The 24,925-nt window shown below is 45.2% G+C and overlaps 1 protein-coding gene across 1 annotated transcript in view; it reads left to right on the top strand.

Moving 5' to 3' along the window:
- kri1 (KRI1 homolog) overlaps window positions 1-24,925 on the top strand; it is a 49,913-nt gene that overhangs the window by 19,104 nt on the left and 5,884 nt on the right. Inside the window, 11 exon segments of the mRNA XM_038784621.1 lie at window positions 1,393-1,470; window positions 4,421-4,439; window positions 4,442-4,459; window positions 4,462-4,522; window positions 10,450-10,582; window positions 11,913-12,008; window positions 13,798-13,968; window positions 14,084-14,159; window positions 18,532-18,647; window positions 22,643-22,784; window positions 24,195-24,325. Coding sequence (XP_038640549.1) covers window positions 1,393-1,470; window positions 4,421-4,439; window positions 4,442-4,459; window positions 4,462-4,522; window positions 10,450-10,582; window positions 11,913-12,008; window positions 13,798-13,968; window positions 14,084-14,159; window positions 18,532-18,647; window positions 22,643-22,784; window positions 24,195-24,325 — 1,041 coding nt within the window.

Below are 24,925 nucleotides of genomic sequence, written 5' to 3'. Positions count from 1 at the left end.
CCAAGAAAGCACAACAGCGCCTATACTTCCTCAGGAAACTAAGGAAATTCGGCATGTCCACATTAACCCGTACCAACTTTTACAGATGCACTATAGAAAGCATCATATCGGGCTGCATCACCGCCTGGTATGGCAACTGCTTGGCCCAGGACCGCAAGGAACTTCAGAGAGTCGTGAATACCGCCCAGTCCATCACACGAACCTGCCTCCCATCCATGGACTCCATCTACACCTCCCGCTGCCGGGGGAAAGCGGGCAGCATAATCAAGGATCCCTCCCACCCGGCGTACTCACTTTTCCAACTTCTTCCACGGGCAGATTCAGAAGTCTGAGAACACGGACGAACAGACTCAAAAACAGCTTCTTCCCCACTGTCACCAGACTCCTAAATAACCCTCTTATTGACTGACCTCATTAACACTACACCTTGTATGCTTCATGCGATGCCGGTGCTTATGTAGTTACATTGTATATCTTGTGTTGCCCTATTATGTATTTTCTTTTATTCCCTTTTCTTCCTATGTACTTAATGATCTGTTGAGCTGCTTGAGAAAAATACTTTTCACTGTACCTCGGTACACGTGACAAACAAATCCAATCCAATCCAAGTCGGCGGTGAGTGGTCAGGACGTTGCCATGGTGAATGTACCAGGAAGTTAACTGTCCTCCGCGCTTTTGTGTCTTCATAAAAAGATGCAGTGTCTGGACCTATTCCTTTTGCTTTCAGAGGGCAGGTCCCCACATTGCTCGTTTCCGGCAAGTGTAACTGAGCCTCACTGATATTCTTAAATTGGTTGTTACTGTAATTTCTCGTACAGTCGGGTTTGTTCAGCGAGTGCTGTCCAATCGCAGAATCCCATCAAACACTAGACATGTTCTGAGTTTCACAGGTAGTTTGAGTAGTCAGTACTTTGTCTGTTGCGAACAGCTGAAGGGGCCTGCTATTTGATATGATAGGCCTTTGTACCTGGCATCACGCCAGCACTGAAATTCGCATACCATATTACTCGTTTTGTGGTAGACAGAGCGTCTTTTGTGGTTTGGCACCAGCATCCTGTTATGGAAAACTCCACTTGTGTTGCCACTGCACAGTCGTGGTCAAATCTTTGAGAGTTTGCACATTCTCCCCATGTCTGTCTTGGGTCTCACCCCTTCAAGCCAAAGATGTGCAGGGTAGGTGGATTTGCCACACTAAATTCCCCCTTAATTAGAAAAAATTGTGAAATTCTTGCATGCAGCTGTAGATTCAGATTAGCAAACATGTCATCTGTGTATCGGAAATATGCAGGGGGTAGGAGATTAGGGGTCATTCTATCAAAAACGCATTTCTTGTGGAACCCAACGGAAATGTTAACGTAAACAATAATGATCATCATTGTTCCACTTTGACAGGAAAAAGAAGAAGAATCCTACATTAACTGGCTGAAAGGGCAAAATGATTTAAAAGAAAAGGAGAAATTGCAAGACATGGTGAGTACTCTCCATTCAGTTGCCATTAACTTGATATGAGCAGGCATGAGATCTCTGTGCCGATGTATAATCTGCCTTATTTATGTTTTCTAACTTTGAAAATGAATGCTCCAATCTTCGCTTGCCTCTTGTAGATGATAGAAAGGCTTTTGGGAGTCACGGGGTGAGTTCCTTGCTGTAGAATACCCAGTCTCTGATCTGGTCTTGTGGACCATGCGCAAGGGCTGGCACGGTGGCACAGTGTTTAGCACTGCTGCTTCATGGCACCGAGGACCCGGATTCGATCCCAGGTCACTGTCTGTCTGGAGTTTGCACATTCTCCATGTGTCTGCGTGGGTCTCACCCCAACAACCCAAAGATGTGCCGGGTAGATAGATTTGCCACACTAAATTTCCCCTTAATTAGAAAAAAAGAATTGGGTACTTTAAATTTATTTTTAAAAATAAATAAATACAATCAGGTACATGCACATATCTAGCTGGACGTTCGCACAAAGAATGGCCACTGTAATCGCTGGTGCCAAAGTCAGTGTCTCAAGGAATGGAGGAAGTTAATGTTTAAAAAATAAACCCTCTCTTAAAGTTTCATGTAGCAATCCAGCAACCTCACTTGCATAAAGTTGTGCATAGCTGCATAAAGCTCAGAGGCGTTTTATAATTACCCTGCACAGACCTAAAATAATATCAGAGATTAGATCTATAATTTTCTGCACTTTGAATGCTTTGATGCACAGGAGTTTTCAGCCCCGAGAGGGCTTTCCATTGTTGACCATGCATTTGCTAACACCACCAGGTTTTGCATTTCCCTTGTGTTTTAATAACAAGAGAATTGGCTTTGGTCAAAACAATGGATCTCTTTATGTCAGCAAGTGTCATTGGCACACCAGTTGAATGTATTACCAGGCAAGGAAGGGTTTCACCAATGCTCAAGCCAAATTCTAATTCTGAAATGGCCCCACAAGTGACTTTGACAGATGTTTATTTTAAGTTAGTGTGTTTTTTTTCAATTTGCAGTGCCCAATTCTTTCTTTTTCCAATTAAGTGGCAATTTAGCGTGGCCAATCCATCTACCCTGCACATCTTTGAGTTGTGGGGGTGAGACCCAAGCAGACACAGGGAGAATGTGCAAACTCCACACGGGCAGTGACCCGGGGCCGGGATCGAACCAGGGTCCTCGGCGCTGTGAGGCACCAGTGCTAACCACTGTGTCAACGTGCCACCCTCATTAAAGTCAGCGTTAAAGCAACTATATTATTATATTTCAAACCAAGAGTGTTCAAAGTGTAGCCCATGGACCAGATAAAGCCTTTCAGTGAAGGGCTTACCCTGTATATGTACTGGTATCAAATGAGTTGTCCAAAGTAACTCTTTGCCTTTTGCTTCTGTTAAGCTGTTTGGGTTGTTTATTTGCATTACAAGAGTCATATGAATGGTGTTAATCAGCACATGGTGATTTTTATCAGTGGCTTTTACGATTTGTTTCCTCGTTTTAATCTAAACCTTATTTTACAAACACCCGTTCCTTGTCAAAAAGTGCCTTATTGCCTATCTCTAGGATTTCTCTGTTTAGCACTGGATGGCACAATGGTGACGCAAGGGTAGTGACAGTCAGTGTTCTGCTGTTGTTTAGACCCATTTGGAGACTCGCATATTTGTGAATATTTCAGGCCATATTGACAGCATGTCACACTGCGCATTTTAAACGTATAGAATTGATCATAGATGTTGTCCCTTCACTTGCAGTATTACTTAACTCCTATGTGCTGCGGTGGGAAAGTGCTCATGAAGTGAGGGCAACCCCAGTCGCCAGGCCCGTTAGTAACCTGCTTCGAATTGCATTGATCTCAGTCGGAGTATTCCCCTACACAATGCCTATTGAGAAAAGTTCCCGTCTCCTCAGAAAATCACTTCCTTTTTAAAAAAATATTTTTATTCAAACCAGGGGCATACATGTACATAAACACACAATCAGTCAAAAACAATCCCCACAGCTTTTTCTCCCCTTAATCCCACCCCCCCCCCCCCCCACTTAATCCAAACCCCCCCCCCCCAGAAATCACCGTCTAATGTTGGCACACATTCTTTATACAAAGAGAAAGTGCATTGAGATAAATAATGGCTTGAAATGTAATCTTGCGTAAATCTAGTTAGCGTCAGATTATATTGTCACGTTATATGATCGCTGGATGATGAGACTGCTGCAGTGCTCTGACCTGAGGATTTGGTGGCTCCTCAACGGGATGGTGTTGCATCTTTGCCTGAAGTTTCCCTCCCTTTGAAGGAGGTGCCTCGCCTGTGGTGCTCTCACTTTCTCAAGACAGCATAATGTAGAAGCATAGGATTCCAACGGTGCAAAAGGAGGCCATTAAGTTTGCACCGACCCTCTGAAAGAGGACCTGCTGAGACCCACTCCTCCACCCTATCCCCATAACCCCACCTAACCAACACATCTTTGGATGCAAAGGGGCAATTTATGAAAATCGCTTATTGTCACAAGTAGGCTTCAAATGAAGTTACTCTGAAAAGCCCCTAGTCGCCACATTCCGGCACCTGTTCGGGGAGGCTGGTACGGGAATTGAACCCACGCTGCTGGCCTGTCTTGATCTGCTTTCAGAGCCAGTGATTTAGCTGTGTGCTAAACCAGCCCCATTTAGCATGGCCAATCCACCTAACCTGCACATCTTGGGACTGTGGGAGGAAACCCACGCACACACGGGGAGGAAGTGCAAACTCCACACAGACAGTCACCCGAGGCCGGAATTGAACCCGGGTCCCTGACGCTGTGAGGCAGCAGTGCCAAGCGCTGTTGATTGGGGAACCCAGAATGATAATGTGTTAAGTCTTATTTCCCAGCTCTGCAGAACCACTGTGGCATCTTGTTAAGTGTTTGGGAATTGCTAGACGTATTCCAAATATACTCCCTTACTGATTCTCAATTTGTGGTGATGCAGGGCTATCTGAGCGATTACTGGATGATCCTCAGTTGGAAGAGGGGAGAAGTTTCTGCGGGATTATATCCTCAATAAGAGTTACCTTGATGAAGAAGAAGAGGGGTAAGATATATTTGAAGTGCCAGTGTTCAAATTCTTTCACGTTTCCATCGTTTTCTTTTGATGCTTGAGTAATTTGAAAATAAGTTCCTCCTTCTGATTCTCTGAACTCATTTGTGGTAAAATTGTGATAACAGTGCGGGACCGCGGTCTCAAGGTGGTTATCTGAAATGATTTAATAGCATTAGTGCCCCAGAAAGATGAACTATGGACACAATCAGCTGCTTCATTGCACAATCCACGTTTAGCTATTTGAAATTGAATATCGGCAGTGGCATGTTCGTTGAGTGCTTTATCAATTTATATTGCACGTTATTTATAAGATAGAGCTCAATAATGCTTATTCAGGGGCTACTTTGGCGAAAAAAGGCATTGAGTGTACTTGTAAATTTGGCAATGCGTAACTGTAGCAATTGTTTAATATTCCTTGCATTTATATAACAGTAACTAGCCATTAATCCAATGAAACGTCCATGGTCTTTCACATGCATTAGAAAGTAAAATATGACCAAGCCACTTCAGGACATATTAGGTCGAATGACCAAAAGCTTGGTTAAAGAGGTACGTTTTAACGATTGTCTTCATTTTGCTCCTTTGAAAGGACGATGCTAATGGGATGTTAATTATATTGTCCAGCTACACGGGTGAAGGGCATTGTTGACGTACTTTGAGTACATATAAATAGGGGACACACTGGGTGAGAGGAGAGCTGCCTGATTGAGTAAAGTCAATAAACTCAAGTGAAGAAAAGCTGCGTGTCTTGGATTCTGTTGGCAACCGAGGTCTGTAGCGAGGGTGTACCAAGAGCTTTGAGCCGAGGCCACCAATGGAGGAACAGTAAGAATTGGGGATACGTAAGGGGACAGAATTTGAGGCGTACAAAGATTGCAGGTGGTAGGGGGGACGCTGTGGGGTTAGAGGGGATTACAGAGGTAGCAAGGAGTGAGGTCATGGGGGGATTTTTTCCCTTTATTCTTTCATGGGACGTGAGTGGCGCAGGCAAATCCAGTGTTTCTTACCTATCCCTAATTGCCCTTGAACTGAGTGGCTTTCTAAGAGTCATGGCGGCACAGTGGTTAGCACTGCTGACTCACCTCCAGGGTCCCGGGTTCAACTCCAGCCCCGGGTGACTGTCTGTGTGGAGTTTGCACTTTCTCCTCATATTTCCCTGGGGCTCACCTATAGAACCCCAAGATGTGCAGGGTGGGTGGGTTGTGGGGGTGAGCCCCAGGCAAACACGGGGAGAATGTGCAAACACCACATTGTCAGTGACCCGGGGCCGGGATCGAACCAGGATCTACGGCACTGTGAGGCAGCAGTGCTAACCACCGTGCCACCCCTGCTGTGTACTGTTCTGTGTTGTTTGTTAGATGTCTTCAGTATATATGTAATTGTTGGGACGTCTCTTTTGATTTTATCTGATTTGATTTATTTATGGTCACGTGTACCGAGGTAGAGTAAAAAGTATTGTTCTGTGTACAGTCCAGACAGATCATTCCATACATGAAAACATAGAACACATGATAAATGCATAAACATAAGACATCGGGTGAAGCACACGGATTATGGTGCTACAAATGTAGAGAAGATGCGTAGAAAGATCAGTTCAGTCCATAAGAGGGTCATTCGGGAGTCTAATAACCGCTGGGAAGAAGCTGTTTTTGAATCTATTGGTCCGCATTCTCAAACTTCTATACCGTCTGCCGATGGAAGAGGTTCGAACAGAGAATAATCGGGTGGGAGGGATCTTTGATTATGCTGTCTGCTTTCCCAAGGCAGCGGGAGGTATAGACAGAGTCAATGGATGGGAGGCGGGAATGTATGTTTAATTGTAGGGGGGGTTGTATGTTTAATTGTAGGGGTGGGGCTCATTGGAATGTGTGTATAATTGATGGAGGGTTGTCTCTGAGAATGTGTGTATAATTGTAGGGGGGGGACTCTGCGATTGTGTGTATAATTGTAGGGTGCTCCTCACAGTGTGTATCATTGCTTCTCGATTTTTAAAATAATGTTTGAAATCAAGTAACCTAGATGTGAGTATCTTGTGAATAAATGTTGTTGCTGTATAACTGAGCTTTATCTGTGATGCCCTTCACAGCTGAATAGCATGTTGCACATGAGAAATGGCCATTTGGTTAGGTATAAGGTGGCATACGAATCCTATGGAACCTTTTTCAACAACATTCGGCACATAGATATGGGGTGGTGCCAAATAGAGAATTAAACTTCTCTGTCTTTTAAAATGTGGTTCCCATAAGGCCTCCATTTTCCCCTCTTTTCCTCATCTCTTTCCCCCTGCCCCTGCCAAAACAAAACTCCCCTTCATCTTTACAAGGGAAAACGTAAGCCACCATTTAAATGGAAGTTCAGGGGGAAATAAGCTTAAAACTGGAGCTGGGGTGTTCAGGCTGCGCACAGTCCAGTAGCAATCTGGAACTTTCTACTGCCCCCAAAAGCTGTGGAGGCAGGGGCGCACGTCTGGGATGGCGCAGTGGTCAGCGTTGCTGCCTCACCCGGGTCACTGTCCGTGTGGAGTTTGCACATTCTCCCCGTGTCTGCGTGGGTCTCTTCCCCAACAACCCAAAAAGATGTGCTGGTTAGGTGGATTGGCCACGCAAAATTGCTCCTTAATTGGGAAAAAAAAATTGTGTTCTCTAAATTTTTTTTTTTTTAAAAAGAACATTTCAAGTCTGACTTAGATGGGTTTTTTTGTTGGTGTAGAGGGTTATGGGTTGGCTGGAGTTGAAGTGCTCGCCGGCCATGATCTATGTGAATGGAGGAAGGGCTCAAGGGGCCGAATGGTGGTCTTCCCTGTTCCTACGGCCCGGCGAATTGGGTTCCTGCAGGTTCCCTGAGTGTGGAACCTCGGTGAACCTGTTACGTGTCAAGGTTAGGGCACTGACAGGTCAGCCACCTGGGGCAAAGGATGTGCGTGACCTTGATACAGTGTTGCCTGAGGGAGTAACAACCATTTACTGAGCCCAGCCACTTGCACTTTCTGGGCTGAAAGCGGGTTGGCTGCTCCGACGTGACTTGTAGCGAGTTGCTGCCTGTTTCGAAACCTGTTTGACTAATCTCTGTGGTGAGTCACCCACAGCCTGGGCCAATTGAATGCAACTTGAGAATGAGCGGGAATTATGAAATCGGCTGTCTCTTTTTCTTTCGGAAGAAAGCAAAAATTACGAAATTGCCTTTTCCCCTCCCTGCTTAACCCAGGTCAAGGGGAGGGTTTGTGAACCATTTCACTCATTGCTGCTATTGAATGGCTGATTGGCCAGTTCCAAAGATTTATCTTGGGTCGTGTCCAATGAAATATTAGCTGGCGGCAGGCGGGATATTTGAAACTGCTATTCTAAGAATTAAAACAGTACATTTCTCCCTCCAAAAAAAACGGCGTTAACGTTAACCCAGGTCAAGGGGAGGTTTTGGAGTCCTCCGTGTCGCGATTCAATTGCCAATTCCAAACATGTATCTTCTCAGAAGACTTGGCCAATTAAATATAAGATGGCAATGCGCAGAAGTGATGAAACTGCTATTTTTAAAACGGAAAAACAGGGGTGAAGAGAGTAGAAATGTCCTATTTTGACCTTTTCCAATGTCCTTCCCATAACCCCTGCCGTTGTGAAGTGGGGAGTAGCTCATGCAGGCGAACCGCTCTGGTATTACACCCCTCCAGCCCTTGGAAATTTCTGGGCCCCTTCAGATCTGGCCTCGCGAACACCCCAAATTTGCTCCATCGTTCATGGTTGTGTCTTTTGCCGCCAAGCCCTTAAGTCCTGGATTCCCTTCCCAAACCTACCTGTCTCTACTTCTCTCTCCATCTTTTGATCCAAGCTTTTGGTCACCTGTCCACAATGGCTCCACATGTGAATCTCTGTCAAATATTGTTTGATAAATCATAGTGTCCCGATAGTGCAAAAGGAAGCCATTCGGCCCATCAGGCCTGCACCGACCCTCTGAAAGAGCCCAACCCTGCACATTCTCTCCCCCCCCCCCCCCCCCCCCCCCCCCCTCCCCCCACGCCGCATAAGCTCCAAGGTGGGAATCGGACCCGGGTCCCTGGTGAGGTATCAGTGCTAACCACTGTGCTGCCATGCCGCCCCATGATTTGCCTCAACTACTCCCTGTAGATAACAAGCTCCATGTTCTCGCCACTCTCTGTTGATTAATTAAAATGATTAATTAGTTTATGGGACATGAGCGTCGCTGGCTGGACCAGCATTTGTTACCCGTCCCTAATTGCCCTTGAGAAGGTGATGGTGAGCTACCTTCTTGAACGGCTGCAATCCTTGTGTTATTGGAACAGCTGTTGGGGAAGGAGTTCAAAGATTTTGACCCAGTGACAGTGAAGGCAAGGCAATGTAGCTCCGTCAGGGGTGAGGGGAGGCAGGCAGGCTTGGAGTTGGCGGGGGTGTTCCCATGTATCTGGTACTCTTGCCCTTCTGAATTCCCTTTTTCATGGTGACTACCTTAAACTGATGGTCTCTATTTCTGTTCTTTCCCCTTTCTCTCCATACCAGCGAGATGCACAGGTGGAGATCTGAATGGGGTACTTACAGCCTTGTTCCTGACCCAGCATGGGCAACACGGTAGCACTGTGGTTAGCACAGTTGCTTCACAGCTCCAGGGCTCCAGGTTCGATTCCCGGCTTGGGTCACTGTCTGTCTGGAGTCTGCACGTTCTCCCCGTGTCTGCCTGGGTTTCCTCCGGGTGCTCCGGTTTCCTCCCACAGTCCAAAGATGTGCAGGTTAGGTGGATTGGCCATGATAAATTGCCCTTAGTGTCCAAAAAGGTTAAGTGGGGTTACTGGGTTACGGGGATAGGGTGGAGGCGTGGGCTTGAGTAGGGTGCTCTTTCCAAGGGCCGGTGCAGACTTGAAGGGCTGAATGGCCTCTTTCTGCACTGTTGATTCTATGATACAGTTCAGGGTAACCTTTGAGGGAAAAATGTAATTTATTTTTAATGGCAGCTTCAGAGTTCCTGCTGATTGCTGGCACATAAACTGCAGATGGAGACGAGGCCGGGATTGTCAGTGATGCCCTTCATGATTCATTAGTCAGTTTTTTGGCCGACGCCCTAGTAGCCATTTGGTTGCGAAAATAGTAGATTGCCAGTGCAAATAAAGCTGCATCAGCAGACGTAGATGCCTTCAATACAGGAGCAGAAAAAAATGTAAGATTTTAAAAATCCAAGATCATGTATTGAGTCAAGACTGAGAATTATCTTCAGATTTTGTGGGGTTATGCGATAATTGGACCAGTACACCCAGACAAAATTTGACCTCTGTGCTAACGTCATATTGAGCTCTGCTGTAAATGCCCTGCATTGTGAACCGATATCCTGCCAATAAATAAATTTAAGTCTATAAGCAGAGGGTCTTCCTCGCTCTATCCCAACAGGTTTGGTTAAGGAGCAATTGTCACATTAAATGCGCCCTGCACTGCACCAGTTTTGCCAATTAAACGAAAAAAGGATTCTCTCGTCCCTGAATGCCATTGACGTGTAATGTTGGACTAGGAACTGCTCCGAGGCTGCCCCACTTCACTTCACTTAGGATGCTTGCTGCTTCAGAGGGAGAGATTCAAGCCAAGTGTTCACGTGTAATCTGCAACAATCAAAATCTTCCCTCGTCTCCCTTCTCCTCTTTTCCAAATGTGTCTTTAAACATGTACGCAGCTAGCTTCTGCGGTTCAGCTGAACTGCTGTTACTCGGCTTTTGGCCCATCGGTAGCTGACCCAGATCTTGAGGGGAAGAAAGAGAAAGATACCCATGTGTGTTTGCTCACACACTCGTGTTTGTGTTCACACGTTTAATAATTGGATTTCTTCCATTGTAGCACCGCAGGCATTTTCGGGAAGCTCCCTCCATTTTAGACAGGTTGATGCAAGCTCATTGTTTGTTTCCTGTTCCCTTGTTTTGATTTCGGAAGAATTCCTACTTATGATGAGATTGTTCAGGATGAAGTGGAGGACTCTGAAGATGATGGGGAGCAGTTTCTGAGGAAGCAGGAAGACTTTGAAAGAAAATATAACTTCAGATTTGAAGAACCCGATGCAGAGCTTGTAAGCAGATACCTGTTTGTCTATGGATACCATTTCACCACTCGCTTTATGGGTCTCAATTTACCAACAGCTGTTCTTTTATTTATAGGTTTAAGTAAAGTCCCAAGTTCACTGCTCGCTCTGCTGAGCTAGCTGCAAAAAAAACATCCTGATCCTGGGTACTGGAAGGGGCTCTAAAGTTGAGCTCAGCACCCCCCTGGTAGAGGCTTGCGGGGGAAGGTGGGGGGGCGGGGGGGGAAGAAGGATTCTGGCCCCTGATCACTTTCCGGTGGTGACCCTTTCCCAAGACCGAGGTTGAGAGAGGACAGGATCGGGTTCAGCTACAAGCTGAGCATCCAACGCTATAGGCTTCCACGTGAGGCCCCCCCCTCTCTCCCCTCCCCTCCCCTCCAGGAGTGAGAGGTATTACCCAGCTGCCTTCTACCACTCTATACACATGCCCTAAGGAATGTAGTAATCGATGGAGATGGCGAAGGGAGACAAAAAGCAAAATAATGGCTTAATTCATATATGTGACTTCCAGGAAAGGTGGCAGAGTGCTACCGACAGACCGTGGGGAGTAGGTGATAGGTTTGCCCATGTGATGTCGATGACATGGGAAAAGATGTAAGGAATGGAATAGGCGGTGAGAGGGAGCCATAAATACCCACTTTTGTTATGAAAATAGAACAGGAATGTCAATATTCCAAACATGTAAGCTTGCTCCACAGAACTCCCTGGTGGATAGAACTTGCAGCACCATTGCACAAGGTGGCCATTCAACTCATTGTGCCTGTTCCAGCCCTTTGTATGGCTATATTGTCCCTAGTCCTCAAATTTTTCCCAGAAAACTGTAGTTGCAGAAAATTCGATGCGACTCACAGCGTGTATATTTTGCAGGAATAAGTTAGATTTGGTGTGGGGTATTGAATTTCCTTTAATTCTATTCAGCATTTGTTTCCTGGACAGTAAGAGCCCCCTTTGCAAATGAAATGAAAATTGCTTATTGTCACGAGTAGGCTTCAATGAAGTTACTGTGAAAAGCCCCTAGTCGCCACATTCTGGCGCCTGTCTGGGGAGGCTGGTACGGGAATCGAACCGTGCTGCTGGCCTGCTTGGTCTGCTTTAAAAGCCAGCGATTTAGCCCAGTGTGCTAAACTAGCCCCAAATAAAGGGCTACGTCATTTTTCTGCTCTGATCCTTACCTGCACAGACCTGCGGCAAGGCAGCGGTGAAAGGCTGGTATCATCCAGCTGCACTCCTGGAACTCTAGTGGTTTTCTGATTCTCAAAAAATAATCATGGGCTTTGGGGCCCCCAACGCATTGATGCATGCCTTCCTTTTTTTAAAGATAAAATCTTATCCAAGAACTGTTGCAACCTCAGTCCGAGCAAAGGATGACAGGAGGAAGCGCAAAAGAGAAGGAATCAAAGAAAGGAAGAAAAAAGTAAGTGTTTTTCCAACTGTTTTCACTTGATTTATAATTCCAATTAAGGCTGTGTATGCGTTTGGAATATTTCGCCACAAATTGTCGACCGATTGTACTGAACATGTGTTTAAACCCAATTTGTGTGTCGTGCACTTTAACCTCACAGTAGTCTTGGCCACCCCCTCTGTAACAAAAAAAAATGCAGTCCTCCAGACCCACCCCCACACTGTAAAGTTCAAACTTGCCTCCCACTGTTTAAAAAAAAACACAGCCCTCCACACCCCCCCATTCCCACAGTCCACTCCCTCAGCTATACAGTGGACCACCACAGAGGGGTAAATAGTTCTGCGCCCACAATTCAGCACTTCAGCACAATTCTTCCATTAACGGGTCTGTGAAATCGCTAAGCATCCATCGTCAGCAAAGTGATGGAAGGGGTCATCGGCAGTGCAATCAAACAGTACTTGCTTCACAATAACCTGCTCACTGATGCTCAGTTTAGGTTCTGCCAGGGCCACTAAGCTCCTGACCTCATTACAGCCTTGGTTCAAACATGGACTACATGACTGGGTTGAGATGAGAGTGACTGTCCTTGACATCAAAGTGTGGCATCAAGGAGCCCGAGCAAAGCTGGAGTTAATGGAAATCAGGGGGGAAACTCGCCCCTGGTTGGAGTCATACCCGGCACAAAGGAAGATGGTTGTGGTTGTTGAAGGTCAATCATCTCTGCTCCAGGACATCACTGCAGGAGTTCGTCAGGGTAGTGTCCTAGGCCCAACCATCTTCAGCTGCTTCATCAACCTTCCTTCCCTTATAAAGTCAGAGTTGGGATGTTTACTGATGATTGCACAATGTTCATTACCATTCAATACTCCTCAGATACTGAAGCAGTCCATGTCCAAATGCAGCAAGACCTGGACAATATCCAGGCTTGGGCTGACAAGTGGCAGGTAACATTCACACCATACATGTGCCAGGAAATGAGCATCTCCAATAAGAGAGGATCTAACCATCACCACATGACATTCAATGGCATTACCATTGCTGAATCCCCCCACTGTCACCATCTCGAAAGTTATCATTGACCAGAAACTTAACTGGATTCGCCATATAGATATTGTGGGTACAAGAGCAGGTCAGAGGCTCAAAACCCTGCGGTAATTCACCTCCTGACTCTGCAAAACCTGTCAACCATCTACAAGGCACGAGTCAGGAGTGGAATGGAATACTCTCACTTGCCTGGTTGCGTGCAGCTCCAGCAATACTCAAGAAACCAGACACCATCCAGAACAAAACAGGCTGCTTGATTGCAATCCCACCACAAACATTCACTCCCTCCACCACCAACGCACAGTAGCAGCATTGTGCACCTTCTACAAGATGCAGGAACTCACCAAGGCTTCTCAGACAGGACCTTCCTAAGTCATGACATCTACCATCTAGAAGGACAAGGGCAGCAGATACCTGGGAACCCCACCATCTGGAAGTTCCTGTCCAATCCACTCACCATCCTGACTCGGAAATATGTCTCCGTTGCTTCTCTGACGCTGGGTCAAAATCGCCAAACCCCCTCCCTAACAGCACTGTGGGTGTACCTGCATCACATGGACTGCAGCAGTTTGAGAAGGCAGCTTGCCAACTTTGTTGTGCAATTGGGGATGGACAACAAATGCTGGCCTAGCCAGCGACGCCCACATCCTATAAATGAATCTAAACACAGCAGGTAAATTACAGAGTGCTGGTCAGCCCAGCAAAGCTCCGCAAACACTTCTAACTTTGTTTCCTTCTTTGTGAATGGTTCTTTTAGGAGAAGGAAAAGAAGCAAGAGGATCTAAAGCAGTTGAAGAAACTAAAGAGGATTGAGATAATCAACAAGTTGAACCGATTAAAGGAGATAACTGGGAACGAAACTGTGGGCTTCAATGAGCAGCACTTAGAGGAGGACTTTGACCCAGTCAAGCACGACCAGCTCATGCAGGTTTGATACAAGAGACAAACTGAAATCATACTTTGCAGAACCAGTTTTGCCACTTTACAAAAAGAAATCCAGCTTTCCTGACCAGGAAACTTTTTCTCAATTGTTCCTCCTGCAGCAGTGCTTCAATGATGACTATTATGGAGTGGGTGATGAACAGAAGCCACAGTTTGAGAATGACGCAAACTTTGATGGTAAATAATCATCTTTTGGAAATTTGATTGAAAGACATAAATCAAGTACAGCCACATTATGGTCCATATTAAGAAATAGTTAATGTTCCCCAGTGCTTCAGTTAAAATTGGAGCTTCTAATTGTTTAATAAACTGTACTTATTGTTTGATAGACTGCGCTTATAGAACATACAGTGCAGAAGGAGGCCATCCGGCCCATTGAAGCTGCACCAACCCACTTAAGCCCTCACTTCCACCCTATTCCCCTAACCCAATAACCCCTCTTAACCTTTTTGGACACTAAGGGCAATTTAGCATGGCCAATGCACGTAACCTGCACGTCTCTGACTGAGAGAGGAAACCGGAGCACCCGGAGGAAACCCACGCAGACACGGGGAGAACGTGCAGACTCCACACAGACAGTGACCCAGCAGGGAATGGAACCTGGAAGCCTGGCGCTGTGAAGCCACAGTGCTAACCACTACGCTACCGTGATGTCCTAATGTGTATATAAAGGGGATGCAGGTGACACGGGTGCTGGATGAGAAGTGATTGTCGAACACCGTAGAATTGGAATTGAAGAAGTCAAGGCTTGCTTTCCAGCTGTTATTACTGAGATGCCATCAGAGCTAAACAATGGTAGCAGAGGAAAGGTTGTACAAGGAAGTTTTTTAAAAAAAGAATTGCAAACTAAAACTTCTTCGTACAAAAAACTGTATTCTGAATTCCAACCTTGAAGAGTCATTTCAATAAACTTGGAAAACAAATGGCTGAATCCAAGGGTAGAATGTCGAGGTATGACTACCCATCATTCTTTTCTGAGCGTCAACCTATGAACAGTGGAGGAATTAAGTTACCATGTGGACAATGGTTACATCCTTGCCGCCGCCCCCCCCCCAAAAAAAACAAGGAATGGCCCTGGCATTTGTACAAAAGCAAAATAGGATGCAGGGTATTCTCAGAATTGGAGCTGGAGTATTGAACTCAGATGAAGCTTTGGATACAGTATTAACTTTCATGGATAAGATTTACGAAGATTTACTGAAGTGCTTATGAGGCCAGTCAGATTTTGACAAATTTAGAAAGTCAGAGAATACCTCCATAGAAGAGGGGACATTTCTACACCCAAGGAGTGGTGAGCCTGTGGAATTCATTACCACAGGACGTAGCTGAAACATTGAATATCTTCAAGAGGCGGCTAGATATAGCACTTGGGGAGAATGGGATCAAAGGCTATGGGGAGAAAGCAGGATTAGACTATTGAGTTGGATGATCAGCCATGATCGTGATAAATGGCAGAGTAGGCTCGAAGGGCCAAAAGCCTCCTCCTGCTCCTATTTTCTATGTATCTGCAAAAATTCTATCTAGATATTTATTCCTCAATCAGTGCTGCCGTTCAAGTTATTCGGCTGTGCTAAAGTTACAAATATGGACAGGCTTCTGGTTTTGATGGGAGTTAAATTTGCAGAAAGACGCACCCTGTTCGAACAATTGTCAGAGGCTCTGTTTTTAAAAAAAAGTCACCGGGCAAGCATTCCGTCCTGGCAGCATTCATATACAAATAGGCCGATCGACGATACGAAAGGCATAATGTTAATGGGATGGCAAGGTGATCGAGAAACAGGCCGCATGTGTCAACGTTAAAGAACATTTATAACTAAAAATAATGAGGACAAAAACAATTGTGGCAGGAGGAATGAATTAGGAAATTGCAACAGAAATGAGCAGGGTGTGGTCAATCAGTATTTTGGGTGTGATTCAAAATTCCATTCTGCAATAATCTGTCCTAAGAGATATAATAGGGTGTTTGAAACCAAACACAACAGAAGACTCTCCGGAGAAGAGGGTGATATTGACCAAAGAAAAGGCAATGTCTTAGTAAAAAGAAATTTCAATGCAATGATGAATATGCTGGTTGCAGAGTCCTTTATATGTGCTGTAGTAGACAGTGGATGTACGTCCACATTATGTGGAATTGACTGGTTGAAATGTTACCTGGAGTCTAAGTGACAAAAATCGAAACAAGGTTAAGGAATTTGGAAGCTCCACGAGTTTCTGATTTGGAGATGACAATTCCCTGAAATTGTTGAAAAGATTCCTTGTAAAATCGGCGGAAAAAATAATTTTATTAGTACAGATGTCGTATCCAGTGAAATATCTTGACTATTTAGCCGTCCATCAATGAAGAAAGTGAAATTTGACATGGAAAACAACAAGGCCATCATGTTTGGAAAAAGCTGTGGACTTACAATTTACACAGTCTGGACACAATTGTCTTCTATAAATAAATCCTAATTTATCTTGTAAAGAAATCAAGGAAGTATTGTTCGCATCAGAGAACAGGAGTTTAGAAAACAAAAAGTTCATTGTGTTCAGGTTGCATTGGCAATTTGCCCATCCGCCTTCCCAAAGATGAAACATTTTGCGTGATGCGGGTATAAGAGATGAAGAATACAGGGGCAGCACGGTGGCGCTGTGGTTAGCACTGCTGCCTCAAGGCGGCGAGGTCCAAGGTTTGATTCCGGCACTGTCCGTGTGAAGTTTGCACATTCTCCCCGTGTTTGTGTGGGTTTCGCCCCCACAACCCAAAGATGTGCAGGGTAGGTGGATTGGCCTATGCTAAATTGCCTCTTAATTGGAAAAAATGAATTGGGCACTCTGAATTTATTTTAAAAAAGAGATGAAGAATAGAACAGATAAGTGATAGAAAGTTATATAAGTAAGAAATATAGAAGCACATCTTCGCGACCCATAGCGAGTATGCCTTTAGCACGTGTATGGCTTTTGCGAGAGATTTTAATGAAGTTGTGGCAATGGATCTTAAGGTGTGAGAAAAGAAAAGAACATTTTCATTTTACACTTTGTAGACTCGACAACTAGGTTTAACGAATCGATGATTAAACATAGTAAAGAAAATAATTGTGAAAAAAACGGGCCACCAGCAATGTCCTCACTGATGATTGGGGGGGTGGGGGGGGAATTTGCTCACAATGAATTTCAGCATATGTGTGAGAACATGAACGTAATAGTTATGAATACAGAGGCAGAAAGCCCATTTAGTAACTGGGTGTACGAGACAAATCACAGATTAAATGTTCTGTAAAATTTTGGCATATAGGCCAAGTTGTAAATTAACTTTGGTTTTAGCATGGGTTGTCTATGCAAAGAATTCACTACAGATGGCTGGGCTACAATCCATTTCAATTGGTTTTTGGTAGGAATCCCATGTCAGTCATGAATGATCATCCTCCAGCTTAGGAGGGGACTCCGATTATCCCTACCTTTTTTGAGCATTTGAATTCATAGCACGTGGGCAAAGGAGCATCCCTTAAAGTAGAAATCTCAGAGAATTCGGAGAGCTTCAGGGCACAATATATGGCCGTTGGAAACTATTTTCAAACAGGGAGACCTGGCATACTATAAAAGATAAGGGTTTAACGAGTGGAAAGGTCCAGGAAAGGTTACCAGTACAGATGGTAAAACAATCATTCACATGCCGCCTGACACAATGTATTGCGGTTCACCAGAAGTTTGGTATCCAGGATTCAATTGTCAATTTACAGGACTAGCCAGGCCTGATCCATTGCTAAATTACTAAAAATAAAGCCGCATTTTTGAATGTATGGTGAGAAATATGTTAAACGGTTGCATTTCCGAGTCACTCAAAAGAAATGGGCTGTTTGCCCGGACTCTTGTTTACAGTTCTCGGCCTTGTTTTCTCCTCATCCCTGCCATTGTACTTGATGCACTGCCCTGTGACTCTGTCTCTGTGATATAAAGTTGTCAACAGTTTAATTACAGTGAAGTTTTATTCGTGAAGTGGCACTCAATACAGAGATTTTATCTTGCATTGACTGGACTATTGCCCTTCTGCACATTGTTACAGTTTTCATTTGTGCAATCTGTGACAGAAGAGTGCTGTCGGCGTGATTACTGTAACATTCCCAACGTCTTCTGACATGGAGCTGGCAGGAGCCCACGGAGGGAACACTCCCTCGCACCTTTCAGCACACTTTATATAGCACACAGCTGTGCCACACAGGCAAGAGATTCCTCGGATCAACCTCTGCCCTATTCCAACTTCAGCTAATCTCAAATTGGACGATAACGAAGCACTACAGTTACTTAGCAAAGATTTCCATTCCTGATTGCTGGTTGAGTACCTCCTGCTAGAAAAGTGTGTGTTTGTCTGTGGACATTGGATGAAAACACTATAAGGCCCTAATGGTTAAATAATTGTCAAGTTCGGAGAGCCGCTGTTTAATCAATCTTCTTGGCAAAGAAGAGCACGTAGGATGAACCTTGAGCACCAAACGCACAGAATGCATTATTTGTATACTTTTTAGAAAAGGTAACATCACTTAATTGCGATTCTTATTTACTTTTCTATCAGATGAGTGGAATTGGGACACATGGACAGGAAAGGAAGATGACTACGCTGAGGGCGAGGGAGAAGAACAGTGGCAGCCAGAAAGTTATGACCCACATTGTGATGATCTGGATTTTATTGTAAGCTGCGCTTTATTTGAATTCCTTTATGGTGAATTAACTTTGCTACAAAATTACATTTACTTTGTAGAAATTTCCCACCCTACGCGTGGGATTCTCTGGCCCTTCCCACAGGAGGGAGCTTCCGGACCTGCTGAAGTTGACACCAGCGATAGAACTGCCGAGCTATGCGAATTGCCATTGACTTTGGCGGTGGTACCCTACGATCCTGCCGGCAGCCAATAGCTCGCCACCTCGACTGTGGGAAGTCCCGCCGTGGCAGGGAGGTGGGGCCTGAGCTGTGTACTTGAGCGTCTTCCGAAGTGCACACCTCAATCCGTGTGTGACTTAGGGTAGCACAGTGGCACACTACTTAGCACTGCTGCCTCACGGCGCCGATGACCCGGGTTCAATCCTGGCTCCGGATAACTATCCGTGTGGCATTTGCACATTCTCCCTGTGTCTGTGTGGGTCTTACTCGCAGGGTAGGTGGATTGGCCACGCTAAATTGCCCCTTAATTGGAAATAAAAAGAATTGGGTACTCACAATTTATTTTTAAAAATCAATGTGTGACTTTGCCGCTGATTTTTCATTTTCGGGTAGGTGTCGGGTTTGAAGTGTGTGAGGAGTATGGGTACGGGGACAAGCCTCGGTTTGCCAACACAGCAGTCCAGCTCCTAATATTGTTTAAAAGCTCCCTAAACCTCACCCGTCACCCCCCCCCCACCCCACCCACTTTCTATGCTGCCTCAGATCGTCCATGCCACCTCCATGTCTTCTGTAAGTCACCCAGAATCCACTATGTCCAGTTGACTGAAACCACACAATAACAATGGAAACTATTTCAAAATCATTGGGGGGGAAAACTCAATCCTCTACGAGTTTAATAAAACCCTAAATTCAAACCAAATGTCACAGATATTGGTTAAAAAAAACTACTTGCAGTATAAAAATTCATTTTTTTCCAATTAAGGGGCAATTTAGCGTGGCCAATCCACCTACCCTGCACATCTTTGGGTTGTGGGGGCGAAACACACGCAAACACGGGTTGAATGTGTAAACTCCACATGGACAGTGACCCAGAGCTGGGATCAAACCTGGGACCTCGGCGCCATGAGGCAGCAGGGCTAACCCACTGTGCCACCGTGCTGCCTGCAGTATAAAAAAAAATAACTGTGCTCCTCTATAAGTGCGTATCAGCTTTGTAAACAAACGCATGTAGACTTTTGAAACCTAGTCAAGCATTCAGTGGCTGTCGTATTGGATAGGCACATGGAGCACACCAGAATGACAGGGAGTGGGATAGCTTGATCTTGGTTTCGGACAAAGCTTGGCACAGCATCGAGGGCCGAAGGGCCTGTTCTGTGCTTTACTGTTCTATAACAATAGCTTCCAGCTAAATTGTGTGACACAATGAACTGACACAACTGAATGGTGTCCCATTTTCCTTTCAAAGCAGACTGCCTATCCGTCAATGGAGGGGAGCAGATGCAGAGATTTATTTCAACTTTATAAAGCAGTGTGTTTTTATAATCCGCCAGACCTGTTGGTGAATTCAAATCGCAGCGCCAGAGATGACAGCAGAGGCTGACGAGACTTTTTTTAAACACATTTTTAATGCATTATGGCACATTTTTCAGTGAAAATTGCCTTCATGCGTGTCAACACAATGGTGGCCAATGTAACAGACAACTTGTATTTTGCAGGAAAGATCCAAATGAAGCATCAGTGCAAAACGCATTCACATTACATTACAGTATTCTTAGAGACATTTGAAGGTTTCAAATCATTTTAGAATGTTTCCCAACTCCTTAACACACGTCCCCCAGTGGCCGCAAACTCTCAAGATGGTACTTTTTTTTTTACATCTTCCAAAACACAGCAGCAGCAATCGAAGAGTGTGTGTGGGCTATTACGATCCCAGACCAGACCCCGACAGTGGCTCAGATGCGGGATCGAAATCCCAATATTTTAGTTTATTTTGTAAGTCTATGCGGAAAGAACGATTTGCTCCAGGAGCGATTGCATGAAAAAATAGTCGTTGGTATTTTCAGACAACTTTATTATGACTACAATATTAAACTCTTCAACTTCACACCCAAAAAGAACAGCTTACAATTGCTCCTTAATACCACCGCTCAATTGGGCAGCACGGAGGCACAGCACCGTGTTTAGCATTGCTGCCTCACGGCGCCAAGGACCCAGGTTCGATCCTGGCTCAGGGTCACTGTCCGTGTGGAGTTTGCACATTCTACCTGTGTCTGCGTGGGTTTCCCCCTCACAGCCCGAAGATGTGCAGGGTAGGTGGATTGGTCGCGCTAAATTGCCCTTAATTGGAAAAAATGAATTGGGTACTATAAATTTTTTTTTAAAACACCACCACTCAAATTACCCATTAAACAACAAGAAAAGAAACATGCAGCTCTCAATACATTTTACAAATTAGCAGGACATAGAGTAATACTTGCTTTGCAGAACAGTATTGGGCCCTGGTTAGAACCCCTGCAGACTCTGGCTGAATGTCTTCAATAGCTGCTTCAACTGGGTTGTTTCAGCCTCTTCCTTGTCTTCAGACAAGACTGCTCTGCTTTAAATATTATCTTTTTGCTAAACTATCCTACTGAGAAAGAAAACCGCCTTTCGTCGTGGACTCTGGTAGCCAAATCAGACTTCTTCAAAAGCTTTCTCAAAATGTCTCTCTTCACTGTCCGTGTGGAGTTTGCACATTCTCCCCGTGTCTGCGTGGGTTTCGCCCCCACAACCCAAAAATGTGCAGAGTAGGTGGATTGGCCATGCTAAATTGCCCCTTAATTGGAAAAAATAATTGGGTAATCTAAATTTTTTTTTAAAAAATGTCTCTCTTAGCTCCACCCAGTAATGACATCGCCCCAAGCTGCAAAACAAATGAACTTTCCAGGGACCGAAAGCACATTAATTCCCCAGGGACTGTCCCCAGTCCAAACACAGTGCGTTAGCCTAGATTGAAAAACACATTCCTCTTGGTCATTTTCACCTTCTGGCTCCTAAAAGCACCCAGGCCTTTAAAAAAAAAAAAATCATGGCCACGAAAGTCAAACACGCTCGAACCCCAAGCATTTAATTGCCCAATACTCCTAAAATCGTCCAGTCGTCACAGGGCGTAGATTCAATTTTCCTGTGGAGAGGGATGCTGATCGCGGAAGGTGTGTATGCACGTTCATTTCGTGCCCACGGCCTTCCTGACCATAAATGGGGTGCAGTCAGGAAGACAGGAAAATTGTTTTTCCAGTCAAAAAAAAGTTTCATGTTTTGCGACTCAATTCACACCCCTAATAAGGAAATGAAAATCTGGCCCGAGATGTTCGAAATCCCAAATGTAGTTACCATACAAACACGGCATCGTATTGCATTCATGTGTGTACCATTGTTACACGGGTATTCTTCAACCATTTAAAATAATTCTTCTGAACTTGGGCCGCTTGCAAATCTACAGTTGTTTGTGCTGCTCAAAAAGGCACCCGTCCCGATGATTGGCTGATGGGAAGCTGAGGGAGATGTTCGTTATTTTTAATCCCTACTTCTCCCTTCCTGTGCTGAAGGTTCTGACCCTTGCTGAGTTACAGATCCGTCAATGTCACCAGGCTGCGGCTACCTTGCCCAACAGGCTGGTCTCCCTGTGTGAGTGACGGCTATGCGCACCTGATGCTGGCACACCTGGTTTCTAGTGGCGATGCCACACAGGCAGGGCAGTCCCCAGATCATAGAAGCCCTTTGGTTCAATCCCTGTCCTGTGTCCTGTTAACACGAATTGACCTGTTTGCTTCATTATCTGGGATTGCTCAGAGTAACTGTTACCTGTGAAATCACGCAGAGCTTGAATCCATGCCTTTTGGAGGAGATGGGGGGGGGGGGGGGGGGGATGTTGGGAGAGGAGGGACTGTAGAGTGTCATAGTATTTGCTTTTTTTCTCTCCTGCTCCGTCACGATGCACACTGACCACAGTGTAGGCACTGAAAGGTCATTGTTTCCCCAACAGATGGATGCAGATTATGATCCTGATCAACAACCCATCTCCTCGAAGAAGAAAAAGAAGCAAGAGGCACCACTCATGGGCAAGAAAAGACGGAAGTCGAAATTTGCAGAGGCGATTAGCAAGTCTAAGCCAACTTTTGATCCCAGTAAGTGTCTCTGCCATGCAGTCAGATTCTTCATCTACACTACTCATGGTAGCTCAGCTCTCTGAGACCCATCAATGAATGAACAATCTGAACCATGGAGATGATGTTGCTCATGTTGATGTGGGATAGAATGGAGGGAGCTTTCCACTGGCTATGCCACATCTCACCTAGAAGCCTAGAAGTGTTTGATGCTGACCTCCAGTGACTGAGTTTATTTATGACACATTGATTCACCCTGATTCACCTCGTTGAACAAACGAGCTAACCTCAACAATGCTGAGAGCTGGGCTGCATGCTTGGTTGCCCTTCCCATCCCATGTACATGTATATTTCTTGCAGTGTCCTGTCATTTGGTGCAGGGCAGTGGCGTAGTGGCATTGTCGCTGGACTAGTAATCCAGAGTCATGATCTGGGGACCAGGGTCAAATCCCGCCATGGTAGATGGTGAAACTTGAATTCAATATTAAAAACAAAATCTGGAATTAGAAATCTAAAGCTGAACATGAAACCATTGTCTATTGTCGTAAAAACCCATCTGGTTCACTAATGTCCTTTAGGGAAGGAAATCTGCCGTGCTTACCCGGTCTGGCCTACATGTGACTCCAGAGCCACAGCAATGTGGTTGACTCTTAAATGCTGCCCGGGATGGGCAATAAATACCGGCCCCACCAGCGACGCCCACATCCCATGAACAAATTTTTTAAAAAAGTTTTCTTTTCCTTTTCAATGCGGTGAGAATGTGGAATGCAATGCCATATTCAGGGCAGCACGGTAGCATGGTGGTTAGCATAAATGCTTCACAGCTCCAGGGTCCCAGGTTTGGTCCCGGCTGGGTCACTGTCTGTGCGGAGTCTGCACGTCCTCCCCGTGTGTGCGTGGGTTTCCTCCGGGTGCTCCGGTTTCCTCCCGCAGTCCAAAGATGTGCAGGTTAGGTTGATTGGCCATGCTAAATTGCCCGTAGTGTCCTAAAAAGTAAGGTTAAGGAGGGGGGGGGGGGGGGGGTGTGTTGTTGGGTGGATACGTGGGTTTGAGTAGGGTGATCATTTGCTCGGCACAACATCGAGGGCCGAAGGGCCTGTTCTGTGCTGTACTGTTCTATATTCTATATGTAGTGGTTGAATCTGAAAGTTTTGATGTTTACATGAGGGAAAAGGGTGTGGAGATATACACAGCAGGGTAGAAAAAAAGGAAGATCAAATTGGGAGGAAGCTGACATGCAACGTAAACCCTGGAATTGATTCGGGACTTAACTGCATAATTTATTTTTAAATTGTGCTTCACGTGACTAGTCTTATTTGAGGGGAGGAGATATGTTGTGGGCATGGCTCATTTTAAATGTACGTGTGGTGGCAGGTAACAATTAACCTTTATCGAGTTTAATGCTTTTACTAGATTATTTTTTTATTATAGAGGACAAGACCTTTGAACAGTACCTGGATGAATACTACCAGCTGGATTATGAAGATATCATCGATGACTTGCCCTGCAGGTTCAAGTACAGGCAGGTGTTGCCAAATGACTTTGGTCTCCGTGCAGACGAGGTATGTTCGTACTTTTCTTGCAGATAAACCCCATAGCCCTCCAGAGTCTGAATGAATAAAACCATTGCACAATCTGCGTGACGCTATTTAGACCTGATGGTGCCAAGCTTCAGTCACCATAGCCTGGTGTTCGTATAGTACTATCGAGTCCGTAGGGTGGGTAAGCAAGGTGGGTATAGAACTGGGAAGATAGCAAAAGCATAGTTGGTGAGGAATTATTTAGTGAAACTTTTGAAGGCTGGTGCTAAAATGTTTCTGGGAGTGGATTCCATCAAGACCAGCACACCTTGTGATGGTGAATTGATGAAGGTCCTCGCTACTGTTTTTTCTTTGCCCTTCCATTGGTGCCCTTCCTTCGGTTACCTCGGCTCTAAATTCTGAAAATCTCTGCCTCGGTCTCTTCCTTCAAGACTCTCCTCAAAATCTACGTCAAGTGTTTAAAAATGTGTTGCCCATCCCACTTTTCCACCCCACTTCCCCCTGCTGACCGAATATTTCTTTATATGGCTCGGTGTCAAATTTTGTCCTTGAACTTAGTGACTTGTGAGGCCATTTCAGGGGGTTGTTAAGGATGGCAGATATCCTTCCCTAAAGGCAACC

Source organism: Scyliorhinus canicula, chromosome 25, assembly GCF_902713615.1.
Source record: "Scyliorhinus canicula chromosome 25, sScyCan1.1, whole genome shotgun sequence".
Taxonomy (NCBI): Eukaryota; Metazoa; Chordata; class Chondrichthyes; order Carcharhiniformes; family Scyliorhinidae; genus Scyliorhinus; species Scyliorhinus canicula.
This window is presented reverse-complemented; position numbering and strand designations above follow the sequence as displayed.